The sequence below is a fragment of the Eumetopias jubatus genome, unplaced genomic scaffold (genome assembly GCF_037043125.1).
Source record: "Eumetopias jubatus isolate StellerSeaLion01/CBP00866 unplaced genomic scaffold, mEumJub1_p1.0 scaffold_7, whole genome shotgun sequence".
NCBI lineage: Eukaryota > Metazoa > Chordata > Mammalia > Carnivora > Otariidae > Eumetopias > Eumetopias jubatus.
The window spans coordinates 123,310,188-123,331,336 of NW_028274813.1; the positions used below are offsets into that span (position 1 = coordinate 123,310,188).

The 21,149-nt window shown below is 41.5% G+C and overlaps 1 protein-coding gene across 2 annotated transcripts in view; it reads right to left on the minus strand.

Annotated features, from left to right (window-relative positions):
* The window catches only part of WDR93 (WD repeat domain 93), a 43,534-nt gene that overhangs the window by 21,305 nt on the left and 1,080 nt on the right, over nucleotides 1-21,149 (minus strand). For both annotated transcript variants that reach the window (XM_028122202.2, XM_028122201.2), the window contains exons 2-7: nucleotides 20,905-21,097; nucleotides 18,279-18,343; nucleotides 11,050-11,128; nucleotides 9,226-9,341; nucleotides 7,580-7,618; nucleotides 102-186 (exon numbers count right to left, since the gene is read on the minus strand). In XM_028122202.2, coding sequence (XP_027978003.2) covers nucleotides 102-186; nucleotides 7,580-7,618; nucleotides 9,226-9,341; nucleotides 11,050-11,128; nucleotides 18,279-18,343; nucleotides 20,905-21,097 — 577 coding nt within the window. The remainder of the gene's footprint in view (nucleotides 1-101; nucleotides 187-7,579; nucleotides 7,619-9,225; nucleotides 9,342-11,049; nucleotides 11,129-18,278; nucleotides 18,344-20,904; nucleotides 21,098-21,149) is intronic.

Here is a 21,149-nt window from a genome sequence, read left to right on the forward strand (position 1 = left end):
GCTAATAAATAGAAAAGATGGGAAATGTGGAGAAAGGCAAAGAAAGAAAAAACAGAAATTAATGGCAGAAGGAAAGAGAGTGTTAGTTGAATTATACTAACCTGTAACTGGTTTGGGTGGTTTGATCTTCATTATGTGAACTGGAAGACTCAGCTTAATGTCTCCTCTAAAACAAACGTTCATATCCTATGGTAAGGAAGAGGCACAGCTAATAAGCCAACAAAGGAGATATAACAGAATCATTAAAAACATATCCAAAAGAAGACAGAAAAAGAGGGGAAAGCAAGAAAAACAGGTGGAACAAATTGAAAGTAAATAGCAAAGGGATAGTCTTAAATCCAAACACATCAACAATCACATTAAATATAAATGGCCTAACTACCCCAATTAAAAGGTAATTGTATAAAAATTGTAAAAGAAAGACCCAACTACATGCTGTCAAAAAGAAATTCATTTTAAATACAAAGACAACAATATATTTAAAGTATAGGAAAAGATACATCTTGTAAAACTAATCAAAAGAAAGCTGGGGTGACTATATTAATATCTGACATAATAGATTTCAGAGCAAAGAATATTACCAGGGATCAAAGATTCACTGAATAATGATGAAATGGTCAATTCATCAAGGAGACATAACATTCCAAATGTTTATGCACCTAGTAACAGAGCTTCAAAGTACGTGAAGCAAAGACTCATAGAAGTGAAAGCAGAAATAGATAAATCTGTAATCTTAGAGCTCTGAACACTCTCCCAATAACTGATAGAATAGACAGAAAATCAGAATGATTTTCTATATAGTAAGGATATAGAAGGAAAAGCAGTAAAGATATGGGAGACTTACATAACTTGACCAACAACAGCTGAATACACATTCTTTTCAAGTGCACATAGAACAGCTACCAAGATAAACCATATCCTGGGCATGATACAAATCTTAATAAATGTAAAAGGTTTCAAATTCTATGAAGCATGTTCTCCAATCACAATGGAATTAAATTAGAAATCACAAAAATAAAGATATCTGGAACATCTCCAGTATTTAGACCCTAAATAATATGCTTCTAAATAATTCATTGGTCAAAAAATAAATCAAAAAGCAAATTAGGAAGTATTTTTTTCTTAAAATAACATCAAAATTTAAAGGAAGCAGCTAACACAGTACTTAGCTGTAGTTTATAGCACTAAATGCCCATATCAGAAAAGAAGATCTCAAATCAATGACCTAGCTTTCTACCTTAAGAAACTAGAAGACAAGAAAAAACTTAAACCTGAAGTAAGCAGATGAAAAAAAATAATAAAAATCAAATTGGAAACTGGTGAGATAGAAAACACAAAAAATGGAGACAAAGAAATGAAACCAAAAGCTGGTTCTTTGATGAGATTAATAAAATTGACAAACCTCTAGCCAAGCTGATTAAGAAAAAAAGAGAGAAAACACAAATTACCAATATCAGAAATGGGGGCACTTGAGTGGCTCTGTCAATTGAGTGTCCCACTCTTGATTTTGGCTCAGGTCATGATCTCAGGGTTGTGTGATAAAGTCCCCCATCGGACTCTACAATCAGTGGGGAATCTGCTTGGGGTTCTCTCTCCCTCTCTCTCTGCCCCTCCCCCCCCAGCTCTCTCTCTCTCTCTCTCTCAGATCAATCAACAAACAAACCAATATCAGGAATGAAGAAGACGACATCAAAACAGATTTTACAGGGGTGCTTGGGTGGCTTAGTCTGGATTCAGCTCAGGTCATGATCTTGGAGTCATGGGATCAAGACCCACCTCAGTCTCTGCATTCATCATGGAGTCAGCTTGAGTTTCTTTCCCTCTGCCCCTCCCCCTGCTCACTCCCTGCTTCTCTAAAATAAATAAGTAAATAAATAATCTTTTTTAAAAAACAGATTTTACAGATAATGAAAGGATAACAAGGGATTACAAACTACTTTAAGCCAATACATTTGACAGCTTACATAATATGGACAAATTCCTTAAAAGACACGAAATACAAAAGTTTGCTTAAGAAGAAAGAGATAAAACCCTTTGTCACTCAAGACATCGAATTTGTAGTTCCACAAAGAAAACTCCACAGCTTTATTGGTTAATTCTATCAAACATTTTAGGAAGAAATTACACCAATTCTATACAAACTCTTCCAGAAAATAGAATGGGAATACTCCAACTTACTAAACAAGGCCAGCATCACCCTGATACCACAACCAAAGATGTTACAAGAAAATAAAACCGGGGTGCCTGGCAGGATCAGTCAATGGAACGTGTGACTCTTGATCTCGGGTTTGAGTTCAAACCCCACTTTGGGTTTAGAGATTACTTAAAAATAAAATCTTAAGAAAAGGAAAGAAAACGAAACATATCCTTCAGGAACATAGATGTGAAATTTATTAAGAAAATATTGGCAAGTTAAAATTGTTAAGTTGGATCTATGAACAGTTTCTTTAAAAAAATAAAAAGAAGGCACACATAAATAACAGTAAGAACAAGAAAAGGGACTAACTTAAGAGACAGGCTTTTATTTTTATACTGTAGGAGAAACATATTTACATAGGTATATATATATTTATATATACCTATATATCTACACTAATAAATGAATTGTGACTGAAATCGGCTCAAAAATATTTTTAATTTTGAAATTTAAAAGATAACATGGGACTTTTTTAGACCTAGAGGGTAAAAAAGGAAATATCCAGCCTTCTTTACAAGGCTAGCATAACACTAACACCAAACGCTGATAAGAAAACCACAAAGAAAAAAAGCTCTACAAGCCAATCTCATGTTTGAACATGGATACTATCCATGAACACCAAACTATCATTTTGGTCTGCTAATATCTTATTTAGGACTTTAATATTAGCAAAGCAAGCTGACAGTGTAATTAAATGAATTATTACCAAGTATGGATTACCCAAGAATGGAAGGAAGAATGTTTCAACATTAGAAAATCTATTAATGCAATCCACTACATTAGCAGATTAAAGGAGAAAAACTCCTCTCAAAAGATGAGGAGGAAGTATTTGCTGAAGGTCAATATCTATTCTTAATTAAAAAAAAAAAACACGCTTAGCAAACAAAGGCTAGAGGGACACATGCTTAACTGATAAAGGATATTTATGTCAAACACCTATAGTAAGCTTCACGCACAATGGTGAAACACTTGGAGTGTCCCAGTTAGGTCCTGGATAGTGTACTATCACCACAACTATTCAGAATTTTACTAGAAATCCTAGAAAATAGAACAAGGCAAGAACAATAAATAAGTAGGAGGAATAAATACTTGAAGGAGGAAAAGTTGTCAGTATTTACAGTTATGATTGTCTAGCTAGAAAATCCAACAGTGTCAGCTGACAAACCATTAGAACTTCAGTAAAGAGGCCAAGAGTCCTGAGACTCAGGTAAAGGAAGTGAGGCACCCAGGTATGAAATTTAAGGAGGCACTCACTCTTAGGTGCTCACCCTGTGCTTGCGTGACCCTGACAGTATCTACGTTTTGTTGACCTCATCCAAATACAAGATCGACATACAAAAATCAATAACTTCCCTATGCACTAGTGCAGTGGACATTTGTCATCCTTTTGGCTATCCAGCCCTCAACACGCTTCCTACTTTGAGGGGGCTCCCCTAATTGTGTGAGTCTGGAAGAATCAGCCTCCCTCTAAGGAACTGAAGGAGCCAGATTCTTCTTTCTGTCCCTTGGAGTGTTGGGCGTTGACATATGACCTACACTCAACCAGCTGTGTGTTCCTGCCTAAAACTCTGACTCTTGAGGAAGTGACACGGAGATCTAGAAACAGTAGAGAAATTATTTACAGCGGAGGTGGCCATGTCAAGAGCCCAGTGACAGAGCCATCATGGAAAGCCCAGCATCAGCCTTTGGTGGCTGTGTCTCTTGGGGGTGGTGATGTTCAGGAGCGGTGGTAGTGTGGAGTCCTGGCTACAACGTTTTCACTGCCTACCCTCCCTTGGTTCCTTCCAATTTCCTGAAACTTGATATCCTTCCAATTTCTTTGCTGCAACTAAGGACCTGATGAATACTGATACAGCCACGGACTAGCAATAACTATCTGGAAAATATAGTTGGGAACATTTAACATTTAATACCTCTCCTTCCTGAAACCCCATTAAAATGACAGAAAGGTGCTTTTTCAAAAGGGAATAAACTCATAAGGAATAAGAGAATAAAAAGACAAAGCAAGAAAAGTTTGAAGTTGGAAAGCAGGTGGCTAAATGATTTAGCAGACCCAAGAAAATCAGGACACCCAACTGACTGAGCTATCCGGGCGCCCCAAACTTTCTCAGGGGAGAAAGCCTGGGAGCCATCTGATTCATACCACAAACACCCTAAGACTCAAGAAAATGTCAGCTCCCGGTGTCTCGAGTGGAAATGCCAGTGGGGTCAGCAACAGGATTGGCTGAAAATCTCTTTAAGAAGCATTTAAACTCTTAGACTCCCTAACTCCACGCAGCCAACAGAATGAAGTTAAAATTGACATACTGAACATAGAAGTCACCCCACCCCACCCTCAAGGTGTCTTCCCCACAAGCCTCTGCAACTCAGGTGAGAGTTGCAATTAAATAGGCCCCCCAGCACCTGCTTAAATCAGGGGCCCCGCCCACATCCTTCCCCGGGAGCTACACCCAGTGTGTAGGCATCATGTGCCATAGCTTTTCACTCTGTCTGTGAGCATCTGTGAGCATTTGTACTTCATGTCAATTTATTTTATACATACATTAGCAATATGTGTTCTAAGGTATCAGAAGAGCCTAAGAGAGGTTATTTTGGGAGTCTGGGAATACTCAAAATTTTTCCATATAAATTAATGCTAATTCCTCTTTCACTTTACACTTTTGGCTTAGGAAAGGTTTCATAGGAACGCTCTCCTTTCAGATAGCAGGAGAAACCTGTGCTGTCCAAGACACTGACATGAGTGTTTCCCAACACTAAAGCCCAGTTGGGGCACTCTTTAGCAAAACCACAGTCAGCCAGCCCCACCCATGCCCAAAGGACTAGCTTCCTGTCAGTTCCCCATTGACTCCTACTCTTATGAGTAGAGAGCCAAGTACCACCAGACAAGTGAGGAGAGCATCTCTTCAGAAAGCCAGAGACCAAAACAAATAGGAAGAAAAAAGCAACTTGGGGAAAATAGACCATCCATGGAGAAGAAACACCAACATAAACAACATCATAAATGTTTTTAGGGAAGGCATAGTATTCATTAAATAAACAAACAATCAGAACAAAAAGGGAGGCTCCTGTAAATGAAAGTTTGATAGCAAAAATGGAAAAACTCAGTGAGAGAGTGGAGAGACTGAGCCAATGAGCTTTCCTCAAAGGTCAACAACAACAAAAGTATGGAAAATAGAACAGAAAATAAGCAGGTGGCATTGATGAGATTAGAACCCCGGCAGTTTCGCTCCAAAGTTCATTAAGGTCCTGGTGTAGGCAGATGAATATTGTAATGGGGCAGGATAAAAAGCATAGACAAATATACAGGAATGATAAAAGATCACATTTCAAAACAAATGGGAAAAGATGAATTACTCAAGGATATTTGTGTGATGATTGGCTATTTGAAAAAAATAGATAAAAGTTGACCCCCTTCTCACTCCATTCACAAAAGATACTCCCCTGTGAATTAGAGTGAAATGTCAAAAACAAAACTCTGAAATTATTAGAAGAAACCACAGGAGAACTTATTTATAACCTTGAGGTGGGGAAAGCCTTCTTCAGTGCAATGAGTATTTAAAAAAAAAAAAAAAGAAAATTCTGACTGTATCCAAACCTAAAACTTCTTTTTTTTCTCCCCTCCCTTTTTCTTTTGAGAGAAAGAGTGTGTGCATGCACACGCAGTGGGGAGGAACAAAAGGAGGGGGAGAGAGAGCCCCAAGTGAGGCTCAATCTCACGATCCTGAGATCATGACCTGAGCCAAATCGAGTTGGACACCCAACTGACTGAGCTATCCGGGCGCCCCAAACCTAAAACTTCTTTACAATAGAAAAGCACATGAACAAAGGAAAAAGGGAAACAACGAATTGGAAGCAAATATATAACAAGACAACGATACAGGCAGGCAATTCAAAGAAACCCTCAGTGGCCAATAAAAAATATGAAAGAGATCAATGAAAATTACACGAGATGCCATTTTGTTCCATCAGTTTACAAAAAAAAAAAAAGATAATATCAAGGTCAGAGAAGCTGTGGAGAAATTGATTAAATGTAAATTGTCATGCCACTTTGGGGGGGCAATTTAGCAGTATCTACATTAACACTAAAAATGCACGTACCTGAATGCTCAGAAGCACCTGGTATACAAAGAATTTACAAAGATTTTCACTGTGTTATGTAAAAGCCATAAATTGGGAATATCCTCAGTATCATCAATAGACTCATACCCCAAATAAGCTGTGGTATATCCATAATATGGAACAGAATACAAGAGGTGAAAAGAACAAAGTAGGTTTATTTGACATTGAAAAACTTTGCCAATAAGTTGATGAGTAAAAAAAAAAAAAAAAAAGCAAGGTTGTAAGAAAATAGAAATAGTATAGGAAATTCTCATAAAACAAAAAAATAGAAAAAATTTCCCATAGAAAAGACATTCCCATAAAACAAAACTATATATATTTTTTTAAGATAAATGAAGGTAAGAATCTAAATACACACTGAAGATTGAGAAAACACACATCAGGCTAATAATGGTGAGGACCTGTGGAGACAGCTGCTCTCTCTGAATTACCTGGCTTTTCCCAGAATGATATGTTCACATATTGTTTGTATAATGTGAAATATAACGTAATTTAAAAAGAGGGAAAACAGAGGGCTCTCAAGAGACTTCCATGTGGAGGTGACCTCTACTCTACTGGCAAGCCTGAGTCCTCCCAAAAGCGGAGCCTCTGGAAAGTATGGTGTGCTCTTGGCCTCAAAGAGAGAGCTGGGAAGCTCCAGGGAAGCCTCTAGTTCCCTAAGGTATCCCAATACAAAGATGAAACCCCTCAGGAAACTTGCCTTGGGGGACTGGGCTGTTATTTTGGCAGGTGCAAATTGGGTCTCATGGGGCCTGAGGATATATGATTTGGGGGCCTCTGTAAAAAAAAGAGAACCCAAAATTTTGAGCACAAAATGCCCATGGCTATCCTAATACCACCCAGTATGGCGTAAATGGTGACAGGGGAAGTGTGAGTGAAAAGAGAGAATAGTCTTAAGTGACTGTGGTTAAAATTTTACTTTTGCCAATTTTACAAAACTATATGACCATGTGAACACATTGTTAGGGTCCCTTGCAGGACCTTGGAAGGGGCCATACAAGCGAGGGGCCCTGAAATTTCACCTCCCTTATCTTCCTGGAAACCCATCTCTGGACAAATGCCTTGGGTCAATTATCCTCAAGGACAGGGGGCCTTCTTCCGTGGATATGAGGCACAAGATTAAGTCACAGAGAATCTGAAAATAGTGCCCTGGGGGGAACATTTTACTAGTATACTTGGTGTGTAAAGTACATTTCAAGTCAAAATAAAAACCAGTGGCATGCAACCTAAATCTCCCTGGAGATTTTCTTTAAAGTTCCTTACCATTTCTAAATTCTCTGAAGTCATGGGTTCAAGAGTATTCTGAGGAGAAAAGTGAGAATTTAATTCACAATAGGCTTGGTGTATGTGCCCCCTCCCCTTTAATCTCTTTCTCCCCATCACTGTTGTCAGTAGTGAACTCATCCTGTAGACACAGAGGACTGATATTTGCGTGGTCCCCAGGCCCGCAGGATTTTAACACAGGATCCCTACTGTCCAGGATCTTAGAATGTAGGAGGGGAAACTGGAAATAATGATAGGAAGAAATATGAATGAACAGAGGTAAGGAGATCAGTCAGGAGCCCATTCCAAAAATCTAAGCTGAAGCAAATATTTCTGATTGGCAAAATATATTGGCGATGTTGACAATTTTATTTAACCGACTCTAAACATAACTCATAGTTACCAGGACTACCCCTGCAACTGGTGTTAGTTGGTGCCTTCTCGGTGTATGGAAACAGTGATTTATGGTGAGAAACATCTCCATTCCAAGGTGGTTTTCCCAGCTGGATAATAAATCAAGCCCTCAAAAAAAAATCTACCTATGGGGCATTGAGTATGATGCTGTGGTGTTGGTTCATAAGAAGCAGGAGATATGTTCTTAACAATCCAGAAATTTATCATCTAGTTAACTAAAAAAAAACTTCCGTGCACAAAAGGATAACTAAAAATCAAGGTAGTATATGGGAAGTGCCAGAAAAGGGGTACAAGAAATAAATTCTGTAAGAGTTTAGAGGAGGAAGATCTCTGGGCTGGTGACTCTTCAGGGATCAGGACTACACCCCACTTTGAAGACATTCACTGGGGAGAAAAGGCCCTTCTTTGAAGCCACTCAGTGAGCTCAGCAGTGAATGTGAGTCTGTCTCGCTCTCCTGTATTAATAATTTCACAATTCTTTAGCACCTGATACAGTGCATTTTAAAGGCACACCCAATTAATAATTGTTGTTGGCTAAAAAATAACAGGTGCACATTGGATAGATAAGCAAAATAAGTTTCAAAATAGTATTTACTGAGGAACTATATTTTAAAGACAGAGCACAAGGCCCAGGGATCACATGTAACTAAACTGAAATGGGGGTGCCTGGCAGGCTCAGTCGTCCGTGGAGTGTGCGACTCTTGATCTCGGGGTCGTGAGTTCAAGCCCTATGTTGGGCATAGAGATGACTTTTTAAAAAATTTAAAAATAAAAAAATAAACTGAAATGGTAGAGCTCCTACTTTGTAAAAATAATATGAAGAACAAATGTATTCCTATATATTGAGAACAACCAGTTTATACCATAATCTGGGAAATTCAGTGAGGCATGAAAGGGTTATTTCAGTCCAGATGGGGGGAAAAAATTACCAGTGAGGCAGGAATCAGGACAAAAGACCGTTCTCCCAGAGAAATGCCTGGGAGTGGTCTTGGTGGAGAGGCAACTCTCAGACAAGAGAGAGTGGGGCTCCCACTACTGAGGACACTTCTACTTTTTAATATATTATTTTAACCAAAGCAAATCGATTTTGGAGCCATGGGCCAGTGTGCCTGCAGCCCTCTCTTACAGCCTCCATAAGGCCCCATTCGTCCTGAAATCCCAAGGAGGATTTAGGCTAGATGTGCGTCAAGGGGAGGGAGAAACATCCGTGGAAAACAGGGACTGTTTCCTACCAGTTGTGGCTGTCTGACTTTTTTCTTCGGATTTAGAGCAGGTTGGGGGTGCTCCACTTCCTTGAGCCAAGACTCCTTGGGCAATTTATACACATCCAGCCAAATATCTCCGGCCCCTGCATTGGGAAACCGAGGAGCCATTGAGCAACTGTGAGCAGGCCACAAGATTCCTATGAGGAACGGCCTGTCTTCTCAGAACGCCCGGCACAGGGACCAGCAGGGACCCTTGTAACAGCCACTTGGGCAAACGGAAGGAGACACGGTCCTGCAGTGGGTCGCTGCCAGTCCTCAGGCCACCGCCCTCTGAAGGAAACCAGGCTCCTCACACTCACAGCACTGATATCACAGTTTTGAACCAAGCTGTCTGCTCTGCCCGGTCCCCATGTTTTCTAGGTTCCAAGTGGTAAGTTACACCGACATTTTGTCATACAGCTTTTCCTGTCAGGGGAGGAAGGCGGTATTATAGAGTCCGTAACTCTATAATGGGTACGGCTGAGGGCTAGAATTGGGAGAGATCCCTCCGGAGCGTCCTTCTGATATTTGAGGAAATGACCACCCATGGACGTGGTTGTGGGGCTTTAACTTGTCACAGAAACACGTTCAGCTTCTACACCCAATACCTGTCAACCTGGGAAGGGTTACTTCCCCTTGGTTTGGGGCTCTGGCTAAGTGTTTCCTTTAACACGTAATCATCTGGACATCTGGACATCTGGACTTCAGGCTTCTAGCCTCCAGTCCTGGGAGAGAAGAAATATCTTTTGTTTTAAACCACCTGGTTTGTGGTACTTTGTTGGGGCCTAGGAAATATGACAAAGTATAAAAGCTTCCTTTGATGCCTAAAGCATTATAAAGTATATAAGCACTTAACATTTTAGGGGCCTGTGGCAAGAATATAGAGGTGCGTATACAGTTATGTCTAAATATTTAAAAGTTAAAACTCACGCTAACAGTCACTTGAATAAAAGAGTAAAAGATGTTCTATCACCTCAGTAATAATGACAGCAGGTGAGACCCAAGGATGAATGATAGATTGGTGGGTTACACTTTAGGGGGAAGAGGGATATATGCATAGTCTCAAAGTATCTCCCCCCAAATCTTTATCAGTTACTGTGGTGCTTTCAACACACGCCCCCAAATTCTTTGATTCTCCTGCCTCCAGGAAGGGATGCTTAAATCCTCTGCCCTTGAGTGTGACCCGGACGTAGTGACTTGCTTCTAACACAGGATGGGAAGGGAAAAGCCGTATCTTAACAGTAGAGGAATCTGGCAGACACCAATTAACTAGGTGATGTTGCTAGCACATACCCCCAATATACAACGACACCTCTGTGGCATCTCCCCCAAATCCGTAACCCTGGTTGAATCACGAGAAACACAGCAGGCAAACTGAAATTGGGCGACATGGTACAAAATATCTGACCGGTGTTCTTCAAAGGTGTCAAGGTCATGAAAACAAAGAAAGACCGAGAAATTGTCACAGGTCGGAGTAGACTAAGAAGACATGATGACTAAATAGAATATGATATCCTGGGTTGAGCCTTGGAACAAAAATAGTAGTGGAAAATGGGCAAAATCTGAAAAAAAAAAATCCCACCACCTGTAGTTAATAGTATTATACCAATGTCATTGCTTGATTTTGACAAATGTACCGTGGTCATGTTAAATGTTGGTATTGGAAAAGCTGGGTGAAGGGTCCAGGGGAACCCTGTACCTATCTTTACAACTCTCCTGTCAATTGTTTCTAAATAAAAGGTTTGAAAAAAGGTGGTTATCTGGAAGAGACTACAAATCTGAACCTTCTTATCAGCCTTCGGTTAATCTTGCCTTGTAGGAGGAAAGCTGCGAAGTCCCCTCCTTGAGAGATCTCCATCTTTATACAGGTGGTTTGCTTGCTGGCATCATCCTGGAAAGAAGAGAAGGGCTGATGGAGTAAGCTCAGCCTGACGACGGAGAGGAATGTGTTTCAGGGTCTTTTGTGGGTCGCACCAGGGAACATAAATCCTCTTAGAGCTTGAGACATGAAAAGATGCCTCAAACTGCTTCATACTTCCCATTTTTGTACAGCAGTTGGACAAGATCGTATATAAAGACGTGGAATTTCGATTTCCTGCCTAAAGGTTTTGGACATATTTCCTGGTTTCTTAAATACTCCTGATGATTGTGGTGATTACATACTATCTGTTCTCCTGGTCATCTCTGCAAACTCTAAAGACCTACGCCAGCACTCAGTTATTCAAAATGAGTCGAACTCAGTTCTATACGACACTGAAAACCGGTCAGGTGTTGGGGAAAGGCTCTAGCTGGACTACAACAGTGTCTTCGTCTGTTCAGGCTGCTATAACAAAATACCATAGACTGGCTGGCTCATAAACAATAAACCTTTATCTCTCACAGTCCTGGAGGCTGAAAAGCCAAGATTTCCAGATTTCAAGAATCTGGCCGATTCAGTGCCTGGGGAGAGCCCGTTTGCTGGTTTGTAGACTTCCTGCCTGCCACCTTCTCAGGGTGCCCTCTCATGGTGGAAGGGTTGAAGGAGCTCTCTTGGGCCTCATCTAAGGGGCACTCATCCCATTTATGAAGGCTCTGCCTTCATGACCTAAACGCTTCCCAAAGGCCCCACCTCCTAATACCATCCCACTGGGGATAGGATTTTCAACCTGAATTCTGTGGGGATGCAAACATTCAGTCCATAGCAAGAAGAGACTGACTGTAACCCTAGTATGAAATCTGCTCAAATTTCAGGCCAGGTGAGAGACTCAATGTTCATGGTTGTCCGTGGCTTGCTTTTTCATTTTCTTAATTGTATCTTTATAATAATGAAGATAATTGTTATTAAGACCTTTGTTAATAGGTGTTTGCCTTTTGTTGACTTTTTTTTGAAAAAAAAAATCAAGTTGTAATGTTTTATTACAAATTAAAAATGAGGTGCTTAAAATCTCAACTTGGCCAGGGGCACCTGGGTGGCTCAGTTGCTCGAGAGTCCAACTTTTGATTTTGGCTCAGGTGGTGAGATCAAGCCTCGAATCTGGCTCCACGCTGGGCATGGAGCCTGCATGGGATTCTCTCTCCCTCTCTCTTCGCCTCTCCCGCACCACCCCAGGCTTGCTCTCTCTTTCTCTCTCTCTCTCTCCAAAAAAAATAAATAAATAAAAATAAAAATCTCAACTTGGCTAGATATGAAACAATTTAGAAACCTTTAAGGGTGTATCAAGAAAAACCAGACTTTTTGAAAAACCCATTTGGTATTACCAAAAAGAGATATCTTTAAGTAAAAGTAAAAACCAGATGCTGCAGATAATGCCACTAGTTTTAGCTGTCTGGTCAACGGTAGAAAAACAAGCACTTAAGGTCTTCAGCGCCAGTCTTGTTTTCACTTCTTACCGCCAGAGTGTCAATTTCACCCACCCTCCCATCTCCACCCCCCCCCACCCTGCCCCTCTGGCAACCACCAATTTGTTTTCTGTATTTAAGAGTCTGTTTCTTTTTTTCTCTGTTCATTCGTTTTGTTTCTGAGATTCCATATAAGAGTGAAATCATATGCTTTTGTCGTTCTCTGTCTGACTTATTTCACTTGGAATTATACCCTCTAGATCCATCCATGTTGCAAATGGCAAGATCTCATTCTTTTTTGTGGCTGAGTAATATTTCTATTGTGTCTGCATATACCACATCTTCTGTATCCGTTCATCTATCAGTGGACACTTGGGTCCTTCCATAATTCGGCTATTTTAAGTAATGCTGCAGTAAACACCGAGGTGCATATATCTTTTCAAATTAGTGTTTCGTTTTCTTTGGGTAAATTCCCAGGAGTGCAGTTACTGGATCATGTGGTATTTCTATTTTTAATTTTTTGGGGAATTTCCATACTGTTTTCCACAGTGACTGCACTGATTTACATTCCCACCAACAGTGCACAAGGGTTCCTTTTCTCCACATCCTTGCCAATTCTTGTTATTTCTTGTCTTTGATTCTAGGCATTCTGACAGGTGCAAGGTAAGATCTCATTGTGGTTTTTTCATTTGTATTTCCCTGATGATGAGTGATGTTAAGCATCTTCATGAGTCTGTTGGCCATCTGCATGTCTTCTTTGAAGAAATGTCTGTTCATATCTTCTGTCCATTTTTTAATTGGATTATTTATTTTTTGGGTGTTGAGTTGTAAAAGTTCTTTATATATTTTGGATACTAACTTTATCAGATAGGTCCTTTGCAAATATCTTCTCCCATTCTGTAGTTTGCCTTGTCATTTTGTTGATGGTTTCCTTTGCTGCGCAAAATCCTTTTATTTTGGTGTAGTCCAGATAGTTTATTTTTCGAGATCGCTCCTTGTTGGCTGACTGAAGTGCATGATGGTACAGGTGCTAAGCCTGCATTTGCTCAGCCCTGCCCTGCTCAGCCTCAGGAGCCGTGTAGTCTCATCTGAATTCTCAGCTGCTTTTGTCCCTTTGCCATCTTATGGCCTAGGTTTTCCGGGCATTTATATCAGCAGTAGAAGTGGAGGGGTTGAGGTGGCTGCTGATCTTGGGTCTCATCTCCTTGATTTTCCTTCTCCTATTCATTGCTGTCCTCTGTAGGCTGTCTTCAGTGAGAAGGGCCCATCCCCTGATACAGATTCTCTCACTGCTTATCTTAACATTATTCTCTCCCCATCTACCTGCTTCTGTACCCTGCTTGTCAACCCGCTCCATCCCTTCTGCACAGGAGGGTTGGTGTGGTGTGATGGGCTTCCGCAGGGTCTCCACCCACATGCAGGTGGGGACTGTCGCCTGCGCTGGGCCCAATGCTGTGGGGCCTGACCTTCAGGGGCATTCTCTGACCCCTCATTCCTTTCCTTACTCTCACGAGTCTGGAATTCTACTGGTCATTCCATGGCCCTAGACATGGACGGTGTTCACAGTGGTTCTCTTCTGCTGCGGATTAACTGCCTTGCACTGAACTCCACCAGGGCCTGTAAGGCCTACTGCCTCTGCACACTTTCTTCTCCAACAACATCAAACTCTTCCATCTCTCTATCTCCTATACCGAAAAGTCCCTTCTTGGGGTTACTCTTTATGGCAGTCGGCTATGCAAGTACATCTTGCTTGGTGTCCTTGCTGCTAATGAAACCATGTCTGTTCTGCACATGGAACCATCTGACTGGTCCCTAAACCTCTGTTGCCATGACCTCCTTGTCCCCACCAGCAGGTGCCACGGCTCCCTGCACTGCGGCAGGTGGTGTGGGTGGGGGCATGGCAGTGTGGGCGGGGCCATTGTGGAGGTCCCTGCTGGGTCTCTGCCCCACTGCTCAGGATTGTGGTCACTCTGGTATCGGCTGCGGCTCCTCCTGGGGTGTGAGGCTCCTCCTGGGGTGTAAGGGTCACTGACCAGCACCGGTGGGGCCACTCAAGGCCCTCAGGCTCCAGTCAGCTCCTGCTACAGAGTGAACTCTAATAACATCTTTTGATGAGAAGTTTTAATTTTTTAAAAATTACTATATCCCTAATAACATATACCAACTACACATGCTTAAAGTGTACAATTTGATGTTTTGACATATGTATACCCCTTGAAACCATCCCCACAGGACCATGAACATATCCATCACGCCCAAAAGTTTCCTCCTGCCCTTGGTAATCATCCCCTTCAACTTCCTCCCACCCTACCCCAGGCAAAAACTGATGTTCTCTGTGACTACATTAGTCTGTATTTTCTAGAATTTTATATAAATAGAATCATATGGTGTGGTCCACAATAGCCAAACTGTGGAAAGAGCCAAGATGTCCATCGACAGATGAATGGATAAAGAAGATGTGGTATATATACAATGGAATATTATGCAGCCATCAAAAGGATGAGATCTTGCCATTTGCAATGACGTGGATGGAACTGGAGGGTGTTATGCTGAGTGAAATAAGTCAGTCAGAGAAAGACATGTATCCTATGACCTCACTGATATGAGGAGTTCTTAATCTCAGGAAACAAACTGAGGGTTGCTGGAGTGGTGGGGGGTGGGAGGGATGGGGTGGCTGGGTGATAGACATTGGGGAGGGTATGTGCTATGGTGAGTGCTGTGAATTGTGCAAGACTGTTGAATCACAGATCTGTACTTCTGAAACAAATAATGCAATATATGTTAAGAAAAAAAAAGAAGAAGATAGCAGGAGGGGAAGAATGAAGGGGAGTAAGTCGGAGGGGGAGACGAACCATGAGAGACGATGGACTCTGAAAAACAAACTGAGGGTTCTGGAGGGGAAGGGGGTTGGGGGGATGGGTTAGCCTGGTGATGGGTATTAAAGAGGGCACGTACTGCGTGGAGCACTGGGTGTTATGCACAAACAATGAATCATGGAACACTACATCAAAAACAAATGATGTAATGTATGGTGATTAACATAACAATAAAAAACTTAAAGAAAAAAAAGAATGAGAAGGTACATGACAACAACTTAACAAATGTAAAAGCTGGCAAATATCACTAACCTCACAAAATCTGGAAAAATAAAATAATATTGAATTAAAAAAAAGAATCATATGGTGTGTACTCTTTTTGTGTCTGACTTCTTTCACTCAGCATAATTATTTTAAGATGTATCCATGTTGTTACGTGCACTAATAGTTCATTCCATTGTGTGGGTATACCACAATTTGCTTATCCACTCACCTGCTGATGGAGATTTGGGTGGCTTCCGGTTTTTATCTATGATACATGCAGCTGCTTATAAACATTCACGTACATGTGTTTGTATGGAGATATGCTCTCAGTTCTGTGTAAATATCAAGGGGTGGAACGCCCGGATCGTATGGTAGGTGTATGTTTAACATTTTTAAAAAACTGCCAAAAAGGGGCGCCTGGGTGGCTCAGTCGTTAAGTGGCTGCCTTCGGCTCAGGTCATGATCCCAGGGTGCTGGGATCGAGCCCTGCGTCGGGCTCCCTGCTCCGCGGGAAGCCTGCTTCTCCCTCTCCCACTCCCCCTGCTTGTGTTCCCTCTCTTGCTGTGTCTCTCTCTGTCAAATAAATAAATAAAATCTTAAAAAAAAAAAAAAAAAACCTGCCAAAGGGGTACCTGGCTGGCTTAGTTGGATGAGTGTGCAACTCTTTTTTTTTTTAAAAAAAGATTTTATTTATTTGACAGAGAGAGACAATGAGAGAAGGAACACAAGCAGGGGGAGTGGGAGAGGGAGAAGCAGACTTCCCACGGAGCAGGGAGCCCGACGCGGGGCTCGATCCCAGGACCCCGGGATCATGACCTGAGCTGAAGGCAGACGCTTAACGACTGAGCCACCCAGGCGCCCCTGAGTGTGCAACTCTTGATATCAGGGTTGTGAGTTTGAGCCCCACGTTGGGTGTAGACATTACCTAAATAAATTTAAAAAATAAAAAATAAAAAAAACCCTGCCCAAATGATTGTACCATTGTACTTTACCACCAGCAGTGTATCAGAGTTCTGGCTGTTCTGTATCTCTGCCAACGCTGGTTACGGTCACTCTTTTTAATGTGAGGCATTCTAATGCCTGTGTAGTGGTAGCTCACTGTGATTTTGACTTGCATTTTCCTAATGACTAAGGATGCTGAGCATCTTATTTACTTTCCATATATCTTCTTTGGTGAACTGCCTTTTCTTCTCAAACCCTTGCCCATTTTGAAAACTGGGTTGTTTATTGCCTTATTTTTGAGTTTGCGTTTTGAGAGTTCATCGCATGTTCTGGATACAAGTCATTTATCAGATAGGTGATTTACAAATATTTTCTCCCAGTCCACTGCTTGTCTTTTTATTCTTTTACTAGTGTCATCTACAGAAGTTCTTGATTTTGATGAAATCCAACTTATCACTTTTTATTGTATGGGTTGTGCTTTTGATGTTGCAGCTAGAAACTCTTTGCCAATCCCAAGGTCGCAAGACTTCCTCCCATGTTTTCTTCTAGAGGTTTTATGATTTTAGATTTTACAGATAGACATGTGACCCATTTCAAGGTGATTTTTGTGTATGGTATGAGAATAAGAAATTTTTAACTTTGATGAAGTCCAATATCAATTTTTTCTTTTATATTTAGTGCTTTCCATGTCCTAAGAAATCTTTGCCTTCCCCAAGGTAGCTAAAATATTTTCCTGTGTTTTCTTCAAAAAAGGATAATGTTTTTAGCCTTTACATTTAGACCTATAATCCATCTCAAATTATTTCTCATATATGGTGCAAAGTAGGGTGGAGGTTCATCTCCCCCCTACTTGTTAATCTAGCATTCCAGCATCATTTGTTGAAAATACTTTCTTTTCCACACTGACTTGCTTGTATACCCATCAGTGGTATTTTTTACAAGTTAAACTGCAATTAAAAAATCTACTCTGAGCAATCCCTCTCTCTCTCTCTCTCTCTCTCTCTTTTTTTGGACTCATCAATTCACAAAACACTTTCCGAGACCCCACAGTATACAGGCAGTGTGCTAGGAACAAGGGATGCGTGGGTGAATACGACATGTCCCCTGCCCTCAGGATGGTTACATCCAAGAGAATAAGTAGTCATACAAACAACTAAGTATGGAGGGTGGAGAAAACACTATGATAGAGATTCTGTTCTGTATGGGGGTGGACAGAGGAGGGAGACAACAGGTCCTTTTGGGCATCTCAGGGAAAGTATCTCAGAGAAGGAGATATCTGAGCTGGTCTTAAAGGAAATGTAAGGGAATGAGGGAAATTTAAGAGGCACACATAGTAGGTAGGGAGGCAAGGGGAGCACTCTGAGCAGAGGGAACAGCACAGGCAAGGGAATAGGATGTGAAGCAGCCTGGAAAATTTAGGGACTTGTAAATAGTTGCTGAATATTTGGTCTGGTGCTCAGTCTGGACTGGAGTTCCTTAGTGACTTTCTTCTCCCGACAACAGGGTAAATAAATCCAAAGCATTCAGCATGTACCCTCAGCTGGTGGGGGGATCTTTAAACTGGATATTTTAGAGGAGGCTCTCTGTCCAGAGAGTCTCTATCTTTCTACTCTAGGACAGCTGTCGTCACCTCCATAGTAAAAGTAAACTTCATTTGCTACAGGCTTTGGCCCAGCTCTAGGTGAAAGAACAGGAACTTACCACTTCATTGATGGCTTTGATTAGGAAAAGCCCATCCTTATAGAAATAAAACAGTCTAGCAATACCTGAAACAGAGAATGTAAGAGAGACAAATGAATCAAAGAAGAACTGGAATTTTGTATCTGACTTTCTGAATTATCATCTTGTGCTCACGAATTTTTTTTAATTTTTTATTGTTATGTTAATCACCATACATTACATCATTTGTTTTTGATGTAGTGTTCCATGATTCATTGTTTGTGCATAACACCCAGTGCTCCACGCAGAACGTGCCCTCTTTAATACCCATCACCAGGCTAACCCATCCCCCCACCCCCTCCCCTCTAGAAACCTCAGTTTGTTTTTCAGAGTCCATCGTCTCTCATGGTTCGTCTCCCCCTCCGATTTACTCCCCTTCATTCTTCCCCTCCTGCTATCTTCTTCTTCTTTTTCTTTTCTCTTAACATATGTTGCGGTATTTGTTTCAGAGGTACAGATCTGTGATTCAACAGTCCTGCACAATTCACAGCGCTCACCATAGCACATACCCTCCCCAATGTCTATCACCCAGCCACCCCGTTCTCCCACCTGCCACCACTCCAGCAACCCTCAGTTTGTTTCCTGAGATTAAGAATTCCTCATATCAGTGAGGTCATATGGTACATGTCTTTCTCTGATTGACTTATTTCACTCAGCATAACACCCTCCAGTTCCATCCATGTCGTTGCAAATGGCAAGCTCTCATTCCTTCTGATGGCTGCATAATATTCCATTGTGTATATATACCACATCTTCTTCATCCATTCATCTGTCGATGGACATCTTGGCTCTTTCCACAGTTTGGCTATTGTGGACATTGCTGCTATAAACATTGGGGTGCACGTACCCTTCGGATCCCTACATTTGTATCTTTGGGGTAAATACCCAGTAGTGCAATTGCTGGATCGTATGGTAGCTCTATTTTCAACTGTTTGAGGAACCTCCATACTGTTTTCCAGAGTGGTTGCACCAGCTTGCATTCCCACCAACAGTGTAGGAGGGTTCCCCTTTCTCCGCGTCCCTGCCAACATCTATCGTTTCCTGACTTGTTAATTTTAGCCATTCTGACTGGTGTGAGGTGGGATCTGATGGAGGTTTTGATTTGGATTTCCCTGATGCCGAGCGATGTGTGCTCACGGATTCTTAAGCCTCCTCCTGGCCTCTCCGTGGCACCTGCTGACTCAGTCTTCCTGGCTTCCTCCACCCCTGACTTGACATGTTCAGGCTGTTCCCCCTCCCAGGTCCTCTCTGCCGACCGTGGCCCATCCTCTTGCCCTGAAGCCCGCTGTGAGACACTCCTAACTTGCCCAACACCCGTAATCCAGAAAGGCAAAGGCAAAGGGCCCACTGTGGGTGAAGATCTAGCTCAATCCAATAAACATCTGAGGGATAGCTGCTCCATGACCACAAACATGCCAGGGACAACCAAGGCAGTCTCTGCCTTCACATGCATTACACTGAGGATCACACAGACGTGAAACCAAGCAGATGTAATGCAGTGATAAAATACACTCCTATCTTTAGACCAAACTCCTCTTGAGTATCAAATTTCCCCCTCTAGCTGCCTCAAGGCTGTGTATGCTCAAACTTATAGAAAAGTTTCGACAATAGTACCAAGAGTTCCCATATATCCCTTACCTAACTTCCCCAGTGATAGCATCTTACACAACCATAGTATGATTTTTCCTTTCATTTTAACAGCTTGTGCCTCGGTTCAGACTTTCATAATTTCTCTCCTTGATGAAAGCAACAGTTCTTCTTCGCCTCCCTTCCTCCTTCTTCCTTCCTTTCTCTCTTCTTTCTTTCTCTCTTCTTTCTTTTTCTTTCTTTCTTTCTTTCTTTCTTTCTTTCTTTCTTTCTTTCTTTCTTTCTTTCTTTCTTTCTTTCTTTCTTTCTTTCTTTCTTTCCTTCCTTCCTTCCTTCCTTCCTTCCTTCCTTCCTTCCTTCCTTCCTTCTTTCTTTTCTTTCTTTCACAGAAGATAAGTTTATTTGGAGATAGTACAGAATTGCATCCCTGGACAAGTAAACTACTAAACAACCATATCTCTGCCTTTCATTTTGACTTGCTCCTACCATAGTGTCCTTCCTAAAATGCCAATCTGGTCAGGTCACTCTCCTGCAGAAACACTGTCCTCCATGACACTGTCTATGGTTCTGTGTACTATCATCCCCATGAGGCCCTGTTTCATCCTCAGGCTGAGGGGAAGAAACAATCCCTGGTTTATATGAGCAGTAGGATTTCTGAGTGCCCAAAGGGTGTGAACTCTGGGTCCACATTGGCTGGTTGGCATCCTGCCTGCGCCACTCACCTTCTACATTACCTCAAGTAAGTTATTTAACCTCAATGCCTTGGTTGCTTCTTTGAAAAACAGGGATAAGAAATTGTACTTACCTCCTAGGGCCATTGTGAAGGTTAGATGGGCTAACCTATGTGCAATGTTAGACTAGTGCTTGGCACACCATCCTGTTCTGTGGTTGTTAGTTAATACTACATGACCAAGGAGAACTCTCCAGGTCTGGCCCCACCCATACCTGGAAAGGAGATTAAACTGAACGGTCTACAGATAACTATAAATTCAGCTAAAAAAAAAAGAGGAAGAACATGTACCCGTTTCATCCACAGGAGCAATAAGTATTTCATTCCCCAAATCTGTGGCCCAGATGGAAGTGACATCAACTTTAAGTTTCTCCCAAATATATATTCGTTTAGCATTGTACAGATTATAGATGGAGAATCCTTTGGCTCCTCCAAAAAAGACATAGTCTTGGGAAATCGCCATACAATTTGGCATTTTGTTGAGCTGGGAAAACAAAAACAAAGAGAAAAGGAATTATTTTCAGCTGCCACCAGCT